At 43.3% G+C, this 19,591-nt stretch overlaps 1 protein-coding gene across 1 annotated transcript; it reads left to right on the top strand.

Moving 5' to 3' along the window:
- The first annotated feature begins 1,920 nt into the window (after positions 1 to 1,920).
- Positions 1,921 to 19,246, top strand: LOC141134041 (carbohydrate sulfotransferase 9-like). The gene is made up of 3 exons (XM_073623630.1): positions 1,921 to 2,019; positions 12,564 to 12,594; positions 18,344 to 19,246. The coding sequence occupies exons 1-3, from the start codon at positions 1,921 to 1,923 to the stop codon at positions 19,186 to 19,188; spliced, it is 975 nt and encodes a 324-aa protein (XP_073479731.1). The 3' UTR covers positions 19,189 to 19,246.
- Positions 19,247 to 19,591: the final 345 nt, after the last annotated feature.

The following is a 19,591-nucleotide window of genomic DNA, read 5'->3' as shown; positions in this document are numbered from 1 at the left end:
CTGCGGGATAGAACACTATTTTAAAGAAAAGATAATTGTGCATAGCTTAAAATGGGAAGTAGCCCTTCAAGATGGACTGGAAGATCCAGAATCCATCACTGAATAGTTGGAATTTTTTAATGGAGTAGCTGCTAAGGCCTGGTTCACCACTATGCGTTTTTAGTTTTGCAGACACACACTATAGTCCATTTAACATGGTTTCCTATGAATGTAGTTCACATCTGTGAATTTTATGGAAAGACTTCAATGGATTAAAAACGTGTATTGAAAATCGCAAAATGCACCTGCAATATGCAAACTGCAACCTGCATAAGTGTGAACCAGTCATAAAAGTGTTTCAAGTTCCTTCAAGTAACACTTGTGTGTGATGAATGTTTACAGCGGCAGCTGAACTATTTTAAAGAATTGAATTCTATTTTTTCCTGCCCGTGTGCGCCCAGGCTCGATTCACATGTGTGCATGTTGCTTTTGAGCGTTTCTGCAGTGCTTTTTGCGGTGCTTGTTTTTGCCGCATTTTTGCCGCGTTTTGCATTTTTTTTTACAGTGTTTTTTTTTATACTGTATAGAGTGTAAAAAAAAAGAAAGAAAAAAAATGCGGAACGTGGCAAAAACGTGGCAAAAACGTGGTAAAAACGCGGTACTTGCGTTTTGGATGCGGGTCCATTGAATTCTATTACATGCAAAACGCTGCATTTTGCATGAAAAAAAAGTCCCTGACCCTTTACAAAAATGCAGAGGCACAAAAATGCATTGATATGAACCTGTTCCATAGGAACCCTTGTTAAAAAATTCCCATGCATTTCTGCAAAATGCAAAATGCATCAAAAAACGCATTAGTGTGAATAGAGCCTTAGAGTGTTTCAACTTTTGATTACAGTTCGGAGATTGACAATGTATTGCTTGTGTATTCCAGAGATATTGGAAAACTGAAGGATTGACTTGAGAATTTATATATACACTAATTGTCAAAAGTATTGGGACATTTGCCATTACACACACATGAACTTTTTTTTTTTTAAAAAAAAAAGGTGTTTATTTTGATTTTGTAACATAAAAACAATAAAGGAAGGACTGCAATTACAGACATGTAAAGTGCACATAACAGACCCAATCACATAATATAGAGAGTGGATCAATTTTAACAGTCCATAAGGAACAGAAATACCCCAACAACAAACAATCGCGCATTCATAATTACACTCACTCAAACCAGCAACACGTACAGCCCCGTAACAACAGTAGAGGTCCAGGTTCCCCCCAGACATTGGATGTTTCATATAAGACAATCTGTGATTATTAGTTTTGGCATCTTGCCGAAAAGTGTTGTTGGAGTACATTAGTGGAGGTCCTACTGGGAGAGCTGTGAGGAAAGGACATGCCCCAAGAAATCCTCCGAGACATCAAGCCATGGCTGCCATATTTTGGTGAATTTTTTAGGGCATGCTCTACTCTTGTATATCAATTTGAATTTGGGGAGGACCCCATGAACAATGCGGAAGAAGGCGTGGGCTGAAAGGGGGGCCCACCTCCTTCCAGTGCAATAGGATGGGTTTACGTGCATAAACAGTATACATAGCAAAGTCCTGGTGTGTGTACAGGGAACATGGTCATTAAGAATTCCTAAAAGTCCAACTTCCGGAGTATGAGGTATCGGTAAGTGAAGTTTGTGGTCAAAGAAAGCAAATAAATCCTTCCAGAAGGTTGAAAGTCCAGAACATGTCCAGAACATACGAAAAAAGTCAGCAGCAATCATATCACATCTAGCACATGCAATATCCTGACCAGCCTAGCTGGGGTGTAATGCAGGTGGTCTATAAACTTAAGCAGGTCAGCAGTGCTAATTATATCCTTAAAACATATCTCGGTTGCTTCTTCACAGTCCTCTTCAGAAAGCTCAGGCATAGACAATAGCCATTTGCGATGAGAGTTCTGGAAAGGATCTGCTTCCACCAGCTGGAGGTGACCATAGAAGGTCGTCACCAGTTTGGCAATTTCCGGGAACGACAGAAGGTCTTCAATGTATGATTCCGTGAGCTAAATGGTCAATGCCCCACACTGTGCCCGGGTGGCGTGTCTTAGTAAAAGATATTTGAAAAAGAATTTATTGTCCATGCCATATTTAAGTCCATCAAAGGATAGTAAGGTATTCTTCTCAACTATATGGGTTAGGTGTGTAATTACAAATCGACTCCACCATGTGGAGTGCGGGTCACCGAGGAGCTCAGGGAGGTTGGGGTTCCGCCACAGAGGAGTCTGTGTCAGAGTTCCCCCCACCTCCCTTAAGGCCATAAAGCTAACCTCAACAGGGGAAAATCTGGAACCACCCGATCTCCTCAATCTATGGAGTTCATCCCTTAGAGAGGTAGGAGGTCCAAAGAGGGTGAATAAAAGTGCCGTGGCAGGAGTCAGGGGGTCAGAGTGTAACCACACATGGACATAGGTGAGTTGGGAAGCAAGGAAATAGTTTCTTAAATTTGGGCAAGCCAGGCCACCCGCAGCCTTTGCCACCTGTAAGGAGGACCTGGCTATACAAGGTTGGTGACCATTCCAGACAAAGGAGGAAAGGGTGGAGTCTATTTTTCCCAAAAACTTTTTAGTGAAAAAAACTGGGGCAGCTCGAAAACAATATAGAAATTTTGGTAGAAAAATAAAAAATATTTATTTTAATTTATTTTATGTGGCCAATTAGATTAAGGGGCAATGACGACCAGGTATGGAACCTATCCATCATCTGTTTGACTACAGGAGTGATGTTAAGTTCTTCGTATTTAGAGATATCAGCATGTATTTGCACGCACATGAACTTTAATGGCATCCCAGTCTTAATCCATAGGGCAGTGGCAGCTGGTGGTCAAAATTTAGGGGGGGGGGTGCAAAACAGACCCGGCCTCCTCACTCGCACCCCACCCCCACCCCCAAGGCAGGCTCTTGCACTACATAGTAGTTGGCAGATCTATAGGAGATTGCACAGACTGTATTGTGTATGGTCTGCTGAAAAAGGGGATTGGACAGAGTAAGGTCAGCTTTAGGACAATACCAAGAAATGAATTGCTTTCATATAGGAAAGAGGAGGGATAGTCAGGATATACACAACCAGCAGGAAGGGGTGTGCAGGGATGGATGAACAGGTAGGTGGGTGGATGGATGGATAGGTTGGTGGATGGATGGATGGATGGATGGATGGATGGATGGATGGATGGATAGGTGGATGGATGGATGGATAGGTGGATGGATGATAGGTGGGTGGATGAATAAGTGGATGGATGGATGGATGGATGGATAGGTGGATGGATGGATAGGTGGGTGGATGGATGAATAGGTGGGTGGATAGATGAATGGATAGGTAGGTGGATGGATGAATAGGTGGGGGTGGATAGGTGGGTGGGTGGATGGATAGGTGGGTGAATAGGTGGGGGTGGATAGGTGGGTGGGTGCATGGATAGATGGATGTGTGGGTGGATGGATGTGTGGATGGATGGAAGTGTAGGTGGATGGATGTGTGGATGGATGGGTGGATGGGTGGATGGATGGATGGATGGATGGATGGATGTGTGGATGGATGGGTGGATGGATGTGTGGATGGATGAGTGGATGGATGGGTGGGTGGATGGATGGATGTGTGGATAGATGGGTGGATGGATGGATGGATGGATGGGAGGATGGATGGGTGGATGTATGTGTAGATTAATGGATGTGTGGGTAGATGGATGGATGGATGGATGGATGGATGGATGGATGTGTGGATAGATGGATAAATGGATGTGTGGGTGGATGGATGGCTGGGTGGATGGATGGGTGGGGGTTGAATAGATGTGTGGATGGATGGGTGTGTGGATAGATGAATGGATGTGTGGGTGGATGGATAAATGGATGTGTGGGTGGATGGATGAATGGATGTGTGGGTGGATGGATGTGTGGATGGATGGATAAATGGATGTGTGGGTGGATGGATGAATGGGTGGATGGATGAATGGGTGGATGTGTGGATGGTTGGATGTGTGGATGGATGGATGTGTGGATGGATGGATGAATGGATGGATGGATGAATGGATGTGTGGATGGTTGGATGAATGGATGTGTGGATGGATGAATGGATGTGTGGATGGATGGATGTGTGGATGGATGGATGAATGGATGTGTGGATGGTTGGATGAATGGATGTGTGGATGGATGAATGTGTGGATGGATGGATGGATGGATGGATGAATGGATGTGTGGGTGGAGCCGATTCACATATCCCCGTTGCGGCTGCGGAGCACACTGCACAGAAACGCTTTGCGTCTTTGGCTCTGTTTCGGGGCCGCATTCAGGCATAGATTCGGCCCTGATTGGTCCCTGAAATGGAGAACAGGGACGGACAGCGTTCCTGTGCGATCCGCAGCCGGTTCTAGTGTGAACCGAGCCTAAGTTTGAAGACTAGTCGATGCTGGACGTCCTCCAATCAGGATATGAGGTAGACTCTATCTGACTTGCTGCAGCTTCTATATACTATAATACTCACGGTGAGAAGCTTACAGTGAAATCAGAGTATACAATTTTACAATTTTAGTACAGGAGATCAGCCTGTACAACTGTGCAATCCCAAAGGTGAGTTGGAGTTCAGCTTTATAGGGTTTATTCCACCTTTTTTCTTTAAACAGATTGTAATGATCTGGGGTGATTATGCTCAAGTAGTGAATGCGTTTTCAGGAACACCGGTCAGTCCAGACTGTATTTTTAAGGGCCGTGGCAGCCTCATTTTATTTAACCACTTCCCGCCCGCCCTATAGCGGATTGACGTCCAGGAAGTGGTTCCGTTATCCTGACTGGGCGTCATATGACGTCCAGCAAGATAACATGCCACCACGCGCCCGCAGGGGCGAGCATCGCGGCGATCGGTGGAGCGGTGTGTCAGCCTGACACACTGCTCCACTGATCTTGGTAAAGAGCCTCCGGTGGAGGCTTTTTACCACGTGATCAGCCGTGTCCAATCACGGCTGATCACGATGTCAATAGGAAGAGCCGTTGATCGGCTTTTTCTCACTTGCGTCTGACAGACGCGAGTAGATGAGAGCCGATCGGCAGTTCTCCTGACAGGGGGGGGGGGTCTGCGCTGATTGTTTATCATCGCAGCCCCCCCTCAGATCACCACACTGGACCACCAGGGATCGCCACTAGGACCACCAGGGAAGGGGCAACATGTGGATGGCCAGGTATGTACCCCATGGCCATCCACATGTGCCCAATCTGTGCCAATCAGTGCCCACATATGGGCACTGATTGGCACCATTATGTTTTAGTTATGCCCAGCAATGCCACCAATAAATTTTATCAGTGCCACCAATCAGTGTCAGCAGTGCCACCTGTCATTGCCCATCAGTGCCACCTGTCAGTGCCCATCTGTGCCCATCAGTGCCCACCTATCAGTGCCCATCAGTGGCACCTATCAGTGCCACCCATAAGTACCCATCAGTGCCACCCATAAGAAAGCTCTATTTGTGGGAACAAAATGATAAAAATTTAGTTTGGGTACAGTGTAGCATGACCGCGCAATTGTCATTGAAATTGCGACAGCGCTGAAAGCTGAAAATTGGTCTGGGCGGGAAGGTGTCTAAGTGCCTGGTATTGAAGTGGTTAAACAAAACAAACTTCACAGAAAGTCTTCCTTCGCAGGGGGTTCCACCATCATTGTATAACAGAAAACTTCAGCCTCCTGGCTCACTCATTCTTACTTAGTCAAACTCCCTCCTGGAGTTTACTTGCTCAGCTGCGTGCTGCTTGGCCACATCTGCCTCCTGCAGACATACACACTCAGACTCCTAGAGACCGCCTGTCTCTCTTTCGTGGAGCCGTCTCCACCTGAAAGCCCTCCCAACTCCTACACCAGGCCACCTGCCTGTAGGGTGGGGCTGTTCCCAAGTGTGAGCCCTGAGGGGAATATAAACCCAGCCCACAGGTGTGCAATCATCATGCCTGTCTTTGCAAAAACCAGGCTGAAGGTGCTAATGTGACCTCACCGTGACCTGGGGTCGCCTCTCCATTCCAAACACTGCCTGGTCTTCCGGCAATACCGGTTCTTCACATCTGACCTGAGGTCGACTGGTCTCATCTGTTTTTGCTGTGATTTGCCTATATAGCACATTTGTTTGTGTGTGCAACCATTGTCATTTTTATTTAGAATAAGAAAAAAATGCGCTGGGTCGGTTCATCCTTCTTTTGCTATTATTTTACAGCTCTAAGGATACCCATTGTCCTAAGGAGGGCAGCAAGGCTGTTGGCATAGAAAGGAGTTGTCTGTACTACACATCCCCAGCCCTTCCACTCGAGCGCAAGAGAATCACTTTGAGAATAAATTGACGTTTAGGACTGTCCTAACCCTGCTAAACACAGTGTGATGTGTATTACAGACTTTGGCATTGCTCATGGCAACCACAGTAAATGCTTGCTACCATCTGCTCCCAGTTGTTTGGGCATAGTCAGTGCCGAGCGGCATGTCTCGACAAGTTCTGTAAGTACCACTGTGCATATACCAATCACCAGCCTCAGTGGCGGCTGGTGGTCAAAATTTAGGGGAGGGGGGCAGAAAACAGACCTGGCCCCCTCACTTGCACCCCCACCCCCAGGGCAGGCTCTTGGACTACATAGTAGTTGGCAGATCTATAGGAGATTGCACAGACTGTATTGTGTATGGTCTGCTGAAAAAGGGGACTGGACAGATTAAGGTCAGCTTTAGCACAATATCAAGAAATAAATTGCTTTCATATAGAAAAGAGGAGGGATAGTCAGGATATACACAACCAGCAGGAAGGGGTGTGCAGGGATGGATGGATGGACAGGTAGGTGAGTATGTGGGTGGGTGGATGGATAGGTGGATGGATGGATAGGTGGATGGATAGGTGGATGGATGGGTGGATAGGTGGATGGATGGATGGATGGATGGATAGGTGGATGGATGGATAGGTGGATGGATGGATGGATAGATGAGTCGGTGGGTGGAGGGATGGATGGATAGGTGGATGGATGGATGGATAGGTGGATGGATAGGTGGGTGGATGGATGGATAGATGGGTCGGTGGGTGGAGGGATGGATGGGTGGGTGGATGGGTGAATGATCCTCCCCGCGCCACATACTGCACAGTGAAAACATGCAGGATGTGGTGCTGGGCGGCCGCATAGTGCTGGAATATAGCCAGTACCCGCCATTGGAGTCACCAAGATACAGCCACCAAAGAGAGGGGGAAACAAAGAGCCAAATTAGAAAACATTTGTAATAACATGATAGCAATCATTGAAACATAAAGCATAATAAACAAGCACACCAAAAACTATCCAATATAAAAGTTGCAATCTAGATGTCAAAAGACATTCTCTGCTATAATCAGATAGCATGATTTAAAGAAACAAGAGATATGAACAATTGAAGGCATGATACAAAGGCAATAATTATTGCCAATTTTGAGGGTTGTAGTAAGAACAAGAAATATGCCAAATATCAGCATGGTGGTTAGGTTGAAAAAACCTGGTAACTGCGATTGATAATAAGAATTCTTTGAGAATAAGAAATTTGGGGGGGGTGCAAACAAGCTGAAAAATTCTGAACCCCCCAAATGCAGTGCTGTGCCCATCAAACGCCGCCACTGTGCCCATTAAACGCTGCCACTGTGCCCATAAAATGCAGCCACTGTGCCCATCAAATGCAGCCACTGTGCCCATCAAACACAGCCACTGTGCTCATCAAACGCTGCCACTGTATCATCAAATGCTTCCACTGTGCCATATTAAATGCTCCCACTGTGCCATCACATGCTCCCACTGTGCCACATTAAATGCTCCCACTATGCCATCAAATGCTCCCACTGTGCCAATCGAATGCTTCCACTGTGCCCCCCTGCCCGCCGTCTGCCCGGCAGTTAACCTGTCTTGGTGGGGCCGCGGGTGACGGCAACGAGCAGTGTCCTCCATGTTCCTCTGCTCCTCCTTGTCCTTGATGTCTTCTCCCGTCCTCTCCTATGATTGGACGCCTGATAGGCGTCCAATCACAGCGCCTGTCGTTTCAGCCAATCAAGTGACATGTAACAGACCCGAGCACCTGATTGGCGGAGAGGCAGTTCAGTGTTAGGAAAGTGAATATTCATTAGCTTTTCCAACACAGCTGGGTGAACTGCGAGCGCCAAGCATGGCGCTCGCTGTTTACCTTTTTTGACGTCTGTTTGAGCCTATGGCTCTAATCAGGTGCATAACAAAAAACCCCTGCGGCTGTAATTCAGGCGCCCCATGCCCGAAAAGGGGCTGGGCGCCAGAATAGGGGCTGGCAGCGGCAGCCATGGATAGATTCATGCAATGCATGAATCTATCTATTGGTGATAGAGGGGGTGGCTGGAGAGAGGGGGAGGCGCCCGTGTGCCCTTATGGATTCACCGCCACTAAGATGCAGTTTATAAGTTTGGGCCTCATTAATGCCTGAGGCATGGGTAGCATTGAGGCGCTCAATCCAGATAGTAGCCTTACAGTGAATGTATATATCACATTCACCGCCTCTAGGATCCTTGGGGATCACAGCCAGGGATACATCAAATTAATGATAGAGGTCCAAGTGTCTATTCATGGCAGTTAGCATTTTCCTTGTTAGCTGAGTAGTACACGTAATCTTTGATTCTAGAACGAAAATGCCTGGCTGTTTTCTCCACATAAAAGGCGCAGCATCTACAGGACATAAGATATACAATCCCCTGTGTATTACAATCCGCATGAAAATTCGGGATAAACATTTCTCCATTGGGGAGCAAAAATCTAGTGCCTACAGCAATCCATGGGCATCAGAAATATTTGACCTTCAATCTAAAATGTCTAAAATGCTTTAAATGTAATTAATTTGCTCTCAGAAAACTGTCTTCATCTTCTTCATCCTCTCACTAGTCTTCATTATTATTTGCATGTAAATGATACTCGCAATAGTGTATTAACACACATAAACCACTTTAATTTATGTTAAATAATGCAAGTGTCCATCAGCTTTTCAGCCCTGTTCACAATTATCAGGATTTTGTGTGGGTGATTTTCACGAGATTCAGTGTGTTGCGCATGGGGCAGCCCATGCACTTAAATAGGCTATGCACATTTGTCATGGCCAAAATAAAAACCGGGACCAAATTTTGTGCTAGGCTCGTTTTTACAGGCACATTTTACAGCAATTATTGAGTGTTTTGTCACACTGTGTGTGGGGTGTCACTTAGGATGAATGGCACTCATATGCGCATTGCATGTTTTGCCGTGAGCAACTTCAATCCATAATTCCACACTAGTGTGTGTACAAAACACCTGCCAAAGTATTTAACCTTCAGCATGAATGGTCAAAAGGAGTATTTGATGTAATTAATTATGCCTTCAGAAACTGCCTTCATTATCATCCTCCTAACCATTAAGACTCAGTAATATTTTGAAATATGTGATAAGAAAAATCTGCACTTGGGCTCAGTGTTACAATAAACGGGTAAAGCAGCCTACACCTATATTTGTGATACCAAATTTAAAAGACAAAAATACAAAAAGAATAGTTCTAAACCCATACAGTGTGTAATTGATCAAAATGACCCAAATAAAGTAAATACACATTGTATGAAATGTGGAAAATACTAATTGCCCACAAACAGGCCAATCTACGAGCCATAACAAATTGGCATTTAATTTAATTAACGTACATATAATAAATCGACATTCCATTAAACAAAAGTGCAAATAATAAATAAACAACACATCAAGTGCAAATTACCCGTACACAGACCAATCTATAGGTGATGACCAGTGTCTACAAACCAATAAATCTTGTGATCCCTCTTCCAGAATGAATTATCCAGCTTTACTCCACAAAGTGCACATTTAATATTTTGAATACCTCTTCTTTGCTAATGGCAAGAAAAATTGTGATAGTGTCTACTGAAAATTAAAATTACACTCAATAATTCATTTTTATTTGTATTTCCAGATTTTTTTGTGCTGAAGAACTAATACCTGTGCACCAACCTAACATGGGAAGAGTGACTCTTAAAAAGTTATTTCTATGTGCCATCTTCTCTGTTTCATGTGTCCTTATTCTACACATTCAATGGACCGAATTCTCCAGTTTTATTTGTAAGTAGTACTGGCTAATTATAAAAAAAAATACATTTTCCTGATTCAGTCCAAATGCTTAATAATATTTCACATTGAGAACTCTACATTCTTTCTCCCTCATCATTAAAAAAAAAGAAAAAGGACATTGGCTCAAAGGGCAACATTGCTTACATGCTTACATTAATTTTACAAAGTGATGTAGAAAATTAATATCTGGACTTGAGTTGTATCTGTTCTGTTCCTTTTGCTGTGTCATTATAGTTGTGAATGACCTTTCATAACACATGTCAAACTTCAGGAAACAGGACAGTAGCTCTGATTTTAGCAAAGTATGTAAATTTAACCAATTAAAACAATATTGCAGTTGTTGTTCTACATTAATGCGATGCCGGTTAAATATGCAGAAACTAGAGAAAAATCAAGAACCACTTACTATCAATTATTAGCTATACATGTAGCCTAGCGTATATAGGCACTTATCTGGAACATGCATTTTGAGAACTGGCTATTACTTTCCTCGCCGCCACTATAAGGCATGTGTAGGGAAGGTCCTGTATCCATGTGACCATTATTCAATGCCCAAATGTGGCAAAGCTAGTGATAGATACGGTTAAGTATTAATTTGAGTAACAGGAAGTAATAAACAGAAGATGTAATTCCAAAAGAGTATGAATTTGCAGCTTGTTCAAAAGATGTGAAAAAGACTTCCCTTGTGGTTGCATTCTCTTAAGAATAATGGGGAAGAGTCAAGAAGAAATCAGGATAATCTGAGTTGTATAGTACAATTTGTGGAATTTTTTCTGGAGACTAGGGGGAGGTCAACTTGCAGCCTATTACCAAAGCGTTTCCAAAAAAAGTCAGAGCTATGTTTTTTTCTAATTTGTATTATTGTTAATGTTTTTACGCAATCTTGCAGGTTGGGTAAATTAACTATACAATAGGGCAATTCCTTTTATACATTTCAATGTTCCAGTATAATAGTGGAGAAAGGCTACCTTAGGTTTCTTAGTCGACCATTCTAATGCAGTGGTATTTGTGCAAGTCTTTGTTGAAAATATGGTAGGTTTGTTGTAAATCTTCAAAGTCCTAAGTGAGTCCCCATCATACAGCTTACTGAGGGTATCTAGACCCAAACGTGGAGAGAGAGGTCTACTGTAAGAAAGATGTGAATGCGTACATAATTTGTTTTTATGATAATGTATTTTTCCCTTTTGTTTAGAACTAATTTACACACGTACAAATGTGATTACATGCATTGAAATGAGTAAGAGCATAAATCACATCTTCTTGGATGCAGATTTTTGGATTTTGTGTTATGGCTGTGAAAGCAGCTCATGTTTACGCACCTGTGTGAAAAGTTTCATTTTACCTGGTGGACATGTTCCATTACGGTTTTGGACCAAGGTCTTGAAGCTCATACATTCTTTGTTCAATCACCCTTACCCCAAAGACCCTTGGTATGTCTTATTACACCTTAAACCCCCCTGAGTTTACTAAAACCCAATTTAAATTGGTGACTTACATTTTGTTAGCAGCAAAACAGACTATTGCCAAAGCCTGGAATTTGTTTCCTTCGATGGAGCTCATCAGCGGATCAACAGTTTCTTTGTTAACAAGAAACTGACCAGTATCCTGCTGGACATGCAAAACGAATTCAGCCAGATTTGGACCCCGTGGATACAATATGCCCATCCATTACTGTCCACGGAAAGCTATACATCATTATAATAGTCCAGCATTTGGATGCTGGTCATGGGCATCCCTGGCACTCACTCCCTTCCCCTTCACCCCACCTTCCTACTGTGGACACCCTTCTCTTTTTTTTTATTCAGACTTGATGTTTTGATCTGCTTAATGTTTCACGGCGTGCAACAAAGTTACCTGGCCCATTGATACCTACTCTAACTTACAGGCTACAGGTTTTGTTTATTAATATGCTACTTCTACTGTTGGATGTTATCACATCCTTAGCAGCTACATTCCAGCTGTCTAACACCTTTTTGGCAATTACAAACAGTCCTATTACGTTATGTTTTGTACTTAAATTTTTCAATAAAAATCCTATGAAAGTGAATAGCTCCATTTAAAACAATGCAGCTGTGTTCAGATCTGTAATTATAAAACATTTGTATATGCGTTTTTTTTACGGTCATGAATGAAGCCTAATTGTCGAACATTGGGATGTTCCAGATTTATATCCCAAGAGAATTTATCCCAAAAATCCCGGGGTTCAAGACCTAACGTTGTTTGTTCTATTTTTATCCAATGTTTATCTTGAGTGGGGGACCGCCAATATTTCTGTTGGTCCAATATTATGAACTTATAGCAATCAATAATGTCAGGGGTACCTGTGGCAGCCAAGGTTTTTGGCAAAAGTAAGTATGGTGTTCCTGAATCTGGGTAATTTCATCCCCCATACATATATAGGTCGAAATTCCATTGAGTTTTTATTTCTGTCTGTGTCCCTTTTTTAGGGTGATTCTCCCCCTATTAACAGGGCAGAAAGTAAATCTCCTCAATACACCCACTAACACCAATTAAGCATTTTTTAATAGAGAAGATTGTGTGTAACCTAGTGTCATCTTCACCAGGACAAAAGTGGGTGGAAGAGCTCACGAGCAAAAATAAGACAGCTACAGAAAGCTGACAAAGGTATGTGTGGGTGTGTATATATAGATATATATATATATCTATATATACACACATGTAAACAGAGTTAAGGAGTGTGTTGTGTACAGGGTGCAGAGTTAAAAAGTGTGCTACGTACAAGGTACAGGGCTCAGGAGTGTGCTATGTACAGGACACAGGGCTCAGGAGTACGTTATGTACATGTTGCAGAGTAAGGAGGGCGTTATGTACAGGTTCCTGGCTCAGGTGGCTCAGGAGTGTTATATGTACAGGATGCAAGACTCAGGAGTTGCGCAATGTACAGGGTGCAGAGTTAAGGAGTGCACTATATACAGGGTGCAGAGTTAAGAAGTGCGCTATGTACAAGGTGCAGGGCTCAGACGTACGCTATGTACAGGTTGCACAGTTAAGGAGGGTGCTAAGTATGGGGTACATGGCTCAGGAGTGTTCTGTGTAAAGTATGCAGAGCTCAGGCGTGTGCTATGTACAGGGTGCAGAGATAAGGAGTATACTATGTATAGGGGGCAGAGTTAAAGAGTGCAATATGTACATGGTGCAGAGTTAAAGTGATTGTAAGGTTTCATCTTTTTTTTTTTTAATAACAAACATGTCATACTTCCACTGTCAGTTTGTTTTGCACAGATTGGCCCCTATCCTCGACTTCTGTGGTCCCTCAGCGGCTCTTACAGCTTCTCCTCTTATCAGATAACCCCCTAGGAGAAGCGTTTCCCCAGGGGGTTACCTTGCGGGCATGCTCCCAAGTCCAGCATTTGTGTCCATAGACATGAATGCCGGACTCGGGCCTGCCCCCCCGGCGCCCACATCATTGGATTTGATTGACAGCAGCGGGAGTCAATGGTTGTGCTGCTATCAATCTATCCAATCAAGAGCCGGGACCCTGTGCAGAGAGGGAGTGCGCGACTCCACCGAGTGAATGAAGGGGCTCAGGTAAGTAAAACGGGGGGGCTGGGGGGCCGGTCACTGCCTGGAGTTTTTTCACCTTAATGCATAGAAAAAACACAAGGGTTTACAACCTCTTTAAGGAGTGCACTATGTACAGGGTGCAGAGTTAAGGAGCGCGCTATGTACAGGCTACGAGCTAAGAAGTGTACTATGTACAGGGTGCAGAGCTAAGAAGTGCACAATGAACAGGGTGCAGAGTTAAGGCATGCTATGTACAGGGTGCATGGCTCAGGAGTGTTCTATGTACAGGATACAGAGTTAAGGAGTGCACTATGTACAGGGTGCAGAGTTATGAAGTGCGCTATTTACAGGGTGCATGGCTCAGGAGTGTTCTATGTACAGGTTGCAGAGCTAAGGAGGGCACTATGTACAGGTTGCATGGCTCAGGAGTGTGCTATGTACAGGGTGCAGAGTTAAAGAGTGCGTTATGTACAGGGTGCACAGTTAAGAAGTGCGCTATCTACAGGGTGCATGGCTTAGGAGTGTTCTATGTACAGAATGCAGAGCTCAGGGATGTGCTATGTACAGGATTAGAGATGGGCCCGATCTTCAATTAGAACATAAGTTTGACTCGAACATCGGGTGTTCGTTTGTTTGTAGAACAAACAAACATATGGGGCGCTCGTGGGACATTCGCCCGCCGACGATGCACTGTGAAATAGCAGTGCATTGAAGGCTGCTGTTTGGCCAAAGCATGCACCTGACCTGTGTGCTTTGGCCAATCACAGTGCGATGTACAGTGAGAGCCATGATTGGCCAAAGGCAGGGTGCCTTTGGCCAATCATGGCTCAGGGCCATGGCTCATGGCCTGAAAAGGGATTACTGGGATCAGTAGCCGCATGCGGGACAGCTAGCATCTGAAATTTCTCTATACTATAGGGGCCCACGGTCTCTGCCTGCAAAAGGCAATTGCTAGGGCCTGGCTGAGTCAGTATCAGGTCTAGGCACTTCATGCTAGCTGTACCTGAAGATTTAAGAGGAAGCGATGTGCAGGAGGAGAAAGGCCTGAGGATTAAAGAGGAAGCGATGTGCAGGAGGAGAAAGACCTGAGGATTAAAGAGGAAGTGATGTGCAGGAGGAAATGTACATAGTTGTCCCAAAACGAATTGCTTTGATTCACGCTGGGCATCTCAGAATTTTCCCTAACCTCATACAAGATAATCCCCTCAATAAAAATACAAAACAGCAAGTGTATGGACTGTTCAATGACTCTAGATGCTTGAGAAATTGAATGCCTGGCTGGGCAGGGTGAAAGGCAGATCACTACATTCAGCAGCCCCTACGGGGGTACTGCTACACAAATAAGTAATTTTTGTCCATACATTTGGGCCAAAATTGATACTGCTACATATCTTGCTCCCAAATGACCCCTTTTTTGGAAAGTAGACAGTCCACGGTATTTAGTAAGAGGCATAGTGAGTTTTTTGAGGTTGTATTTTTTTCCACAAAATTGTCATATTAACAAGTTATTTCTCACATAAAGCATATGTATACTTCCAATTACACCTCAAAACACATTCTGCTACTCGTCCCGAGTATGGCGATACCACATGTGTGAGACTTTTACACAGTCTGGCCACATAGAGAGGCCCAACATGCAGGGAGTACCATCAGGCGTTCTAGGAGCATAAATTACACATCTAATTTCATTCCTACCTATTACACTTTTGAAGGTCCCGGAGCACCAGGACAGAGGAATTGCCCACAAAATGACCCCATTTTGGAAAGACATTTGGGAACACCCCAATGTATATTCTATGAGGCATGGGCTGCAGATAGGTACTCGGGTAATCTGATGGGCTGCAGATAGGTACTCGGGTAGTCTAATGGGCTGGAAACAGGTACTTGGGTACTCTGATGGGCTGCAGATAGGTACTCGGGTAGTCTAATGGGCTGGAAACAGGTACTCGGGTACTCTGATGGGCTGCAGGAGGGAGGGAGTGGTGTCATTTTACAATGCACTGGTAGGGAATTGGTTAAAATCCATACCAGACCCAAAGGGTCCCCCCACGCCATTTTTTCCCTATTTTTTTTTTAATTTACAATTTAATTTTGGTGGAGCCTGAACACTGTAACAACTGACAGTTACTCTTGCTGGGCGCAGGAATGGGCCTTGCTGTTTAAAATGAAAAAAAAAATGAAATTACATGCACCTGTCAAACAGGTGCAGAAAAATTGTGCCTCTTCTGCATGTTGTGACTCAATAACATGGCCAGCACCGGAAAAAAAGAAGAAGCGTGCCCCGCTTGCAGAGGATGCACCATGTCCACGACTACTACTTCTCACTGTAGACACAGAGGCTGCTTGTCCTTTTTTAGTGGCCTGTGAGCGTCTGCCTCTCCTTGTTGGCCTTTCGGACATGATGAGGATTTTTTGGGTGGATTTTTATAACTTTTTATTATAGAGTGTGGGATGGAAATATGGTGCTTGGGTACAATACTTTTGTGCTTAGTGCACCATAAACCGTTCTGTTATCATTTTTTTTAAATAAAGAAAATAAGGGTGCAGCAATTGTGCAGATTTTTATTTACTGCTGCTGGAAAAAATACCTAAAATAAAATAAATTTACAAAAAATCAAAAAGCCCCTCCCACCCAAAAAAAAAGGGAAAGAGGAACACCTGCAATGCAGAAGGGGGGACAGCAATAATGCTTTAAATATTGTTAATGCTGCTGCTCCACCAAAAAACAAAAAAGAAATCAAGAAAAAAAAAAAAGTATGCCACTGCTGTGCTGATGCAGAAGGAATAACACCTGCTACACAGAAGGGCGAGTACTAATAATTTATCAACAGAACCTGATACTGCAAAAAAAAGTAAAAGAAAAAAAAATGGGATCAGTGGTGACACAGAAGTGTTGTACACACCAACACTTCATTAGCACCACAACTGTGTTATTCACATTACACAACACTGTGTTATAAACACCGCACTACACTGTGTTATATACTCTGCCCTACACTGTGTTATATACTCTGCCCTACACTGTGCTATATACTCTGCCCTACACTGTGCTATATACTCTGCCCTACACTGTGTTATATACTCTGCCCTACACTGTGTTATATACTCTGCCCTACACTGTGCTATATACTCTGCCCTACACTGTGCTATATACTTTGCCCTACACTGTGCTATATACTCTGCCCTACACTGTGCTATATACTCTGCCCTACACTGTACTATATACTCCGCAGTACAATGTGCTATATACTCTGCAGTACACGGTACTATATACTCCACAGTACACTGTGCTAAATACTCTGCCCTACACTGTGCTATACACTCTGCCCTACACTGTGCTATACACTCTGCCCTACACTGTGCTATATACTCTGCAGCATGCTGTGTTATATACTCTGCCCCACACTGTACTATATACTCCGCACTAAACTGTGCTATATACTCTGCCCTACACTGTGCTATATACTCTGCAGTACGCTGTGTTATATACTCTGCCCTACAGTGTACTATATGCACCGCAGTACACTGTTATATGCTCTGCCCTACACTGTACTATATACTCTGCAGTATACTGTTATATACTCTACACTACACTGTCATATATACTCTGCCCTACACTGTTATATACTCTACACTACACTGTCATATATACTCTGCATTACACTGTGTTATATACACCAAGCTGACTGACCGCACACTACATTAAATACCTTGCCTAATCTCCATTCATAAACACTATATACGACCGCTGTGTAAGCAGCCTTATATAGTGTGGAGCGTGGACTTAGCCCCTGAGCCAGGATTGGCCAAAGGCACCCTGCCTTTGGCCAATCATGGCTCTTACAGCACATCACGCTGTAATTGGCCAAAGCATACAGGTCATGTGCATGCGTTGGCCAATCAGAAGTCGTCAATGCACTGCAATCTCGCAATGCATTATGGGGCACACTGAAGCAGGCAAACTTCCCGGGAGCACCCCATTTGTTCGTTCGTTCTACGAACAAATGAACAGTCAATGTTCGAGTCGAAGGCTTATTACTGTGAGATTATTGCTCTCACACTGGGGTGTTTGCCAATATGTAACATGTGTAACAAAATTACTTTTTCTACATAGACATCCCCAGGATGTACATTTACATACATATGTGCATGTACATCGTGGAGGGGCAAGCTCAAAAGTTTTGGGGATTTAGGTGCTTGGGTGTAATTTTTTTCACTTTTTTTCACTTTATTGCAGATCAATAGCCCCCTGTGTGATAGCATTTTTTCTTTGATATGTTCTCTTTAATGAGACACCAGTGGTCCATTGAACCCCTGATCTCAACCCTACAATCCACTAAAGCTAATGAAGTGCAGATCATGCTCCATTAGCTTCTGCCCTAGCCACAGGGGGAGTGTGTGTAAAGCACCCCCACCAACATTATGACATACATCGGTGGCAGTTAAAAGGGTTATTGAGCAGTGTCGCGTCCATATATGTCTTTTATATCTGGCTGGAGCTCAGCATTAAACGTAAAGTAGTTTGAAATTATTGACCTTTTCCAGCTAGAGTAAGCTGCGGCTAAACAAATGATGCTGACGATAACTGTTGCATGGTTTATCTACCAGGTGTGTGTTCACTATGTTTCCATAAAAAAATCTACAAATTAAATATGTGTTTCACAATGTATAATTTCTGATAAGTTATGTTTTTCTTTTGTAGACCCGACACCATTGGAAGTGATTTACAGACACAGACAATCTGTTGTGAAGTTTGTTTGCGAAAGGAATAATTTCACCAACAGTTCCTTTAAACTGGATAAAAAACTTAGTGCACAGTTGTATGTTGAACACAGCCATAGATTTATCTATTGTGAGGTTCCAAAGGTGGGCTGTTCCAACTGGAAGAGGATCATTCTTTCACTCAATCCGTCTCTGCAGCTTTCAGCAAGTGAGCTTAAACATTATGAGGTTCATAATTCATCTTCACTGCGGAAATTAAGCTCTTATTCCGCATCGAAGCAAAAAGCGTTTCTTGCCAATTACACCAAAATCATGTTTGTTAGAGATCCTTTCGAGAGGATAGTTTCAGCCTACAGAGATAAGTTTCTACATGATGATGATAAGTACTACAGTAACTTTTATGCTAATTTAATAAGAAGAAGACTTGCAATTAATGTCAATTCTAGAGAATATATTACTTTTCCAGAATTTGTCCGCTTTATACTCCAAGAGAATCCTTATTACAGAGACACTCACTGGAAGCCAATGTTTCATCTGTGTGATCCATGCAACATTCAGTATGACATTATTGGGAAGATTGAAAGCATTACTCGGGATGCTGATTTTGTTTTGAAGACTATTGGGGCACCAAAGGATCTGAAATACCCCACTATGAAGCATCATTCAAATGATAGTCGTACTAATGAGGAAATCACTAAACAATACTTGGAAACACTGCCTCCCAAATTGTACAGACAACTTTTGGAAATTTACAGTCCTGACTTTTCCATGTTTGAGTACAGTTACTATAACATCTTTGGGAATGAAACAACCCCTATTAACTAGAGTAAAAGAACTGTATTTTATAGAGATCTGTGGGGTATCAAAGTAATCAAGTACCAGACCCAAGACACTAATAGATTGAGACAGAAGAGGTCCCGACTCCCTTCTGATACCTGGAGATTCGCTGCTAGGATATTTTGGTTGTGGGCCCAGTTGATGCATTTTGGTCCAGTGTGTGCCTCTACACTGGAAAGACAATGAAAAGCAAGTTGTGTTGGAGGTGTGTATTCCAAGAAGAAAGCCTGTGGGAGATGAATGCAGAGACTCATAGACTGGGAGAAGTGGGTCCTAATGTAATGTATTGTGAATAGTTAGTTAGGGAGGATGTGATCCTTCTGTTTTTTTTTGGGGGGGGGGGGGTTTGTTTGTTCTTTGTTTGTTTTTTTTACAGGAGGCAGACAACCTC

This window comes from Aquarana catesbeiana, linkage group LG03 (genome assembly GCF_042186555.1).
Source record: "Aquarana catesbeiana isolate 2022-GZ linkage group LG03, ASM4218655v1, whole genome shotgun sequence".
NCBI lineage: Eukaryota > Metazoa > Chordata > Amphibia > Anura > Ranidae > Aquarana > Aquarana catesbeiana.
Note: the sequence above shows the minus strand (reverse complement) of the source record. Positions and strands in the feature narration are given on the sequence as shown.

Coding starts and splice junctions, on each gene's coding strand:
- LOC141134041 (XM_073623630.1), top strand. CDS start 1,921: ATGAGAGTTCTGGAAAGGATCTGCTTCCACCAGCTGGAGGTGACCATA. Junction 2,020..12,563: donor AACGACAGAAGGTCTTCAAT/GTATGATTCCGT, acceptor TCCCTTTTTTAG/GGTGATTCTCCCCCTATTAA. Junction 12,595..18,343: donor CCCTATTAACAGGGCAGAAA/GTAAATCTCCTC, acceptor TTTCTTTTGTAG/ACCCGACACCATTGGAAGTG.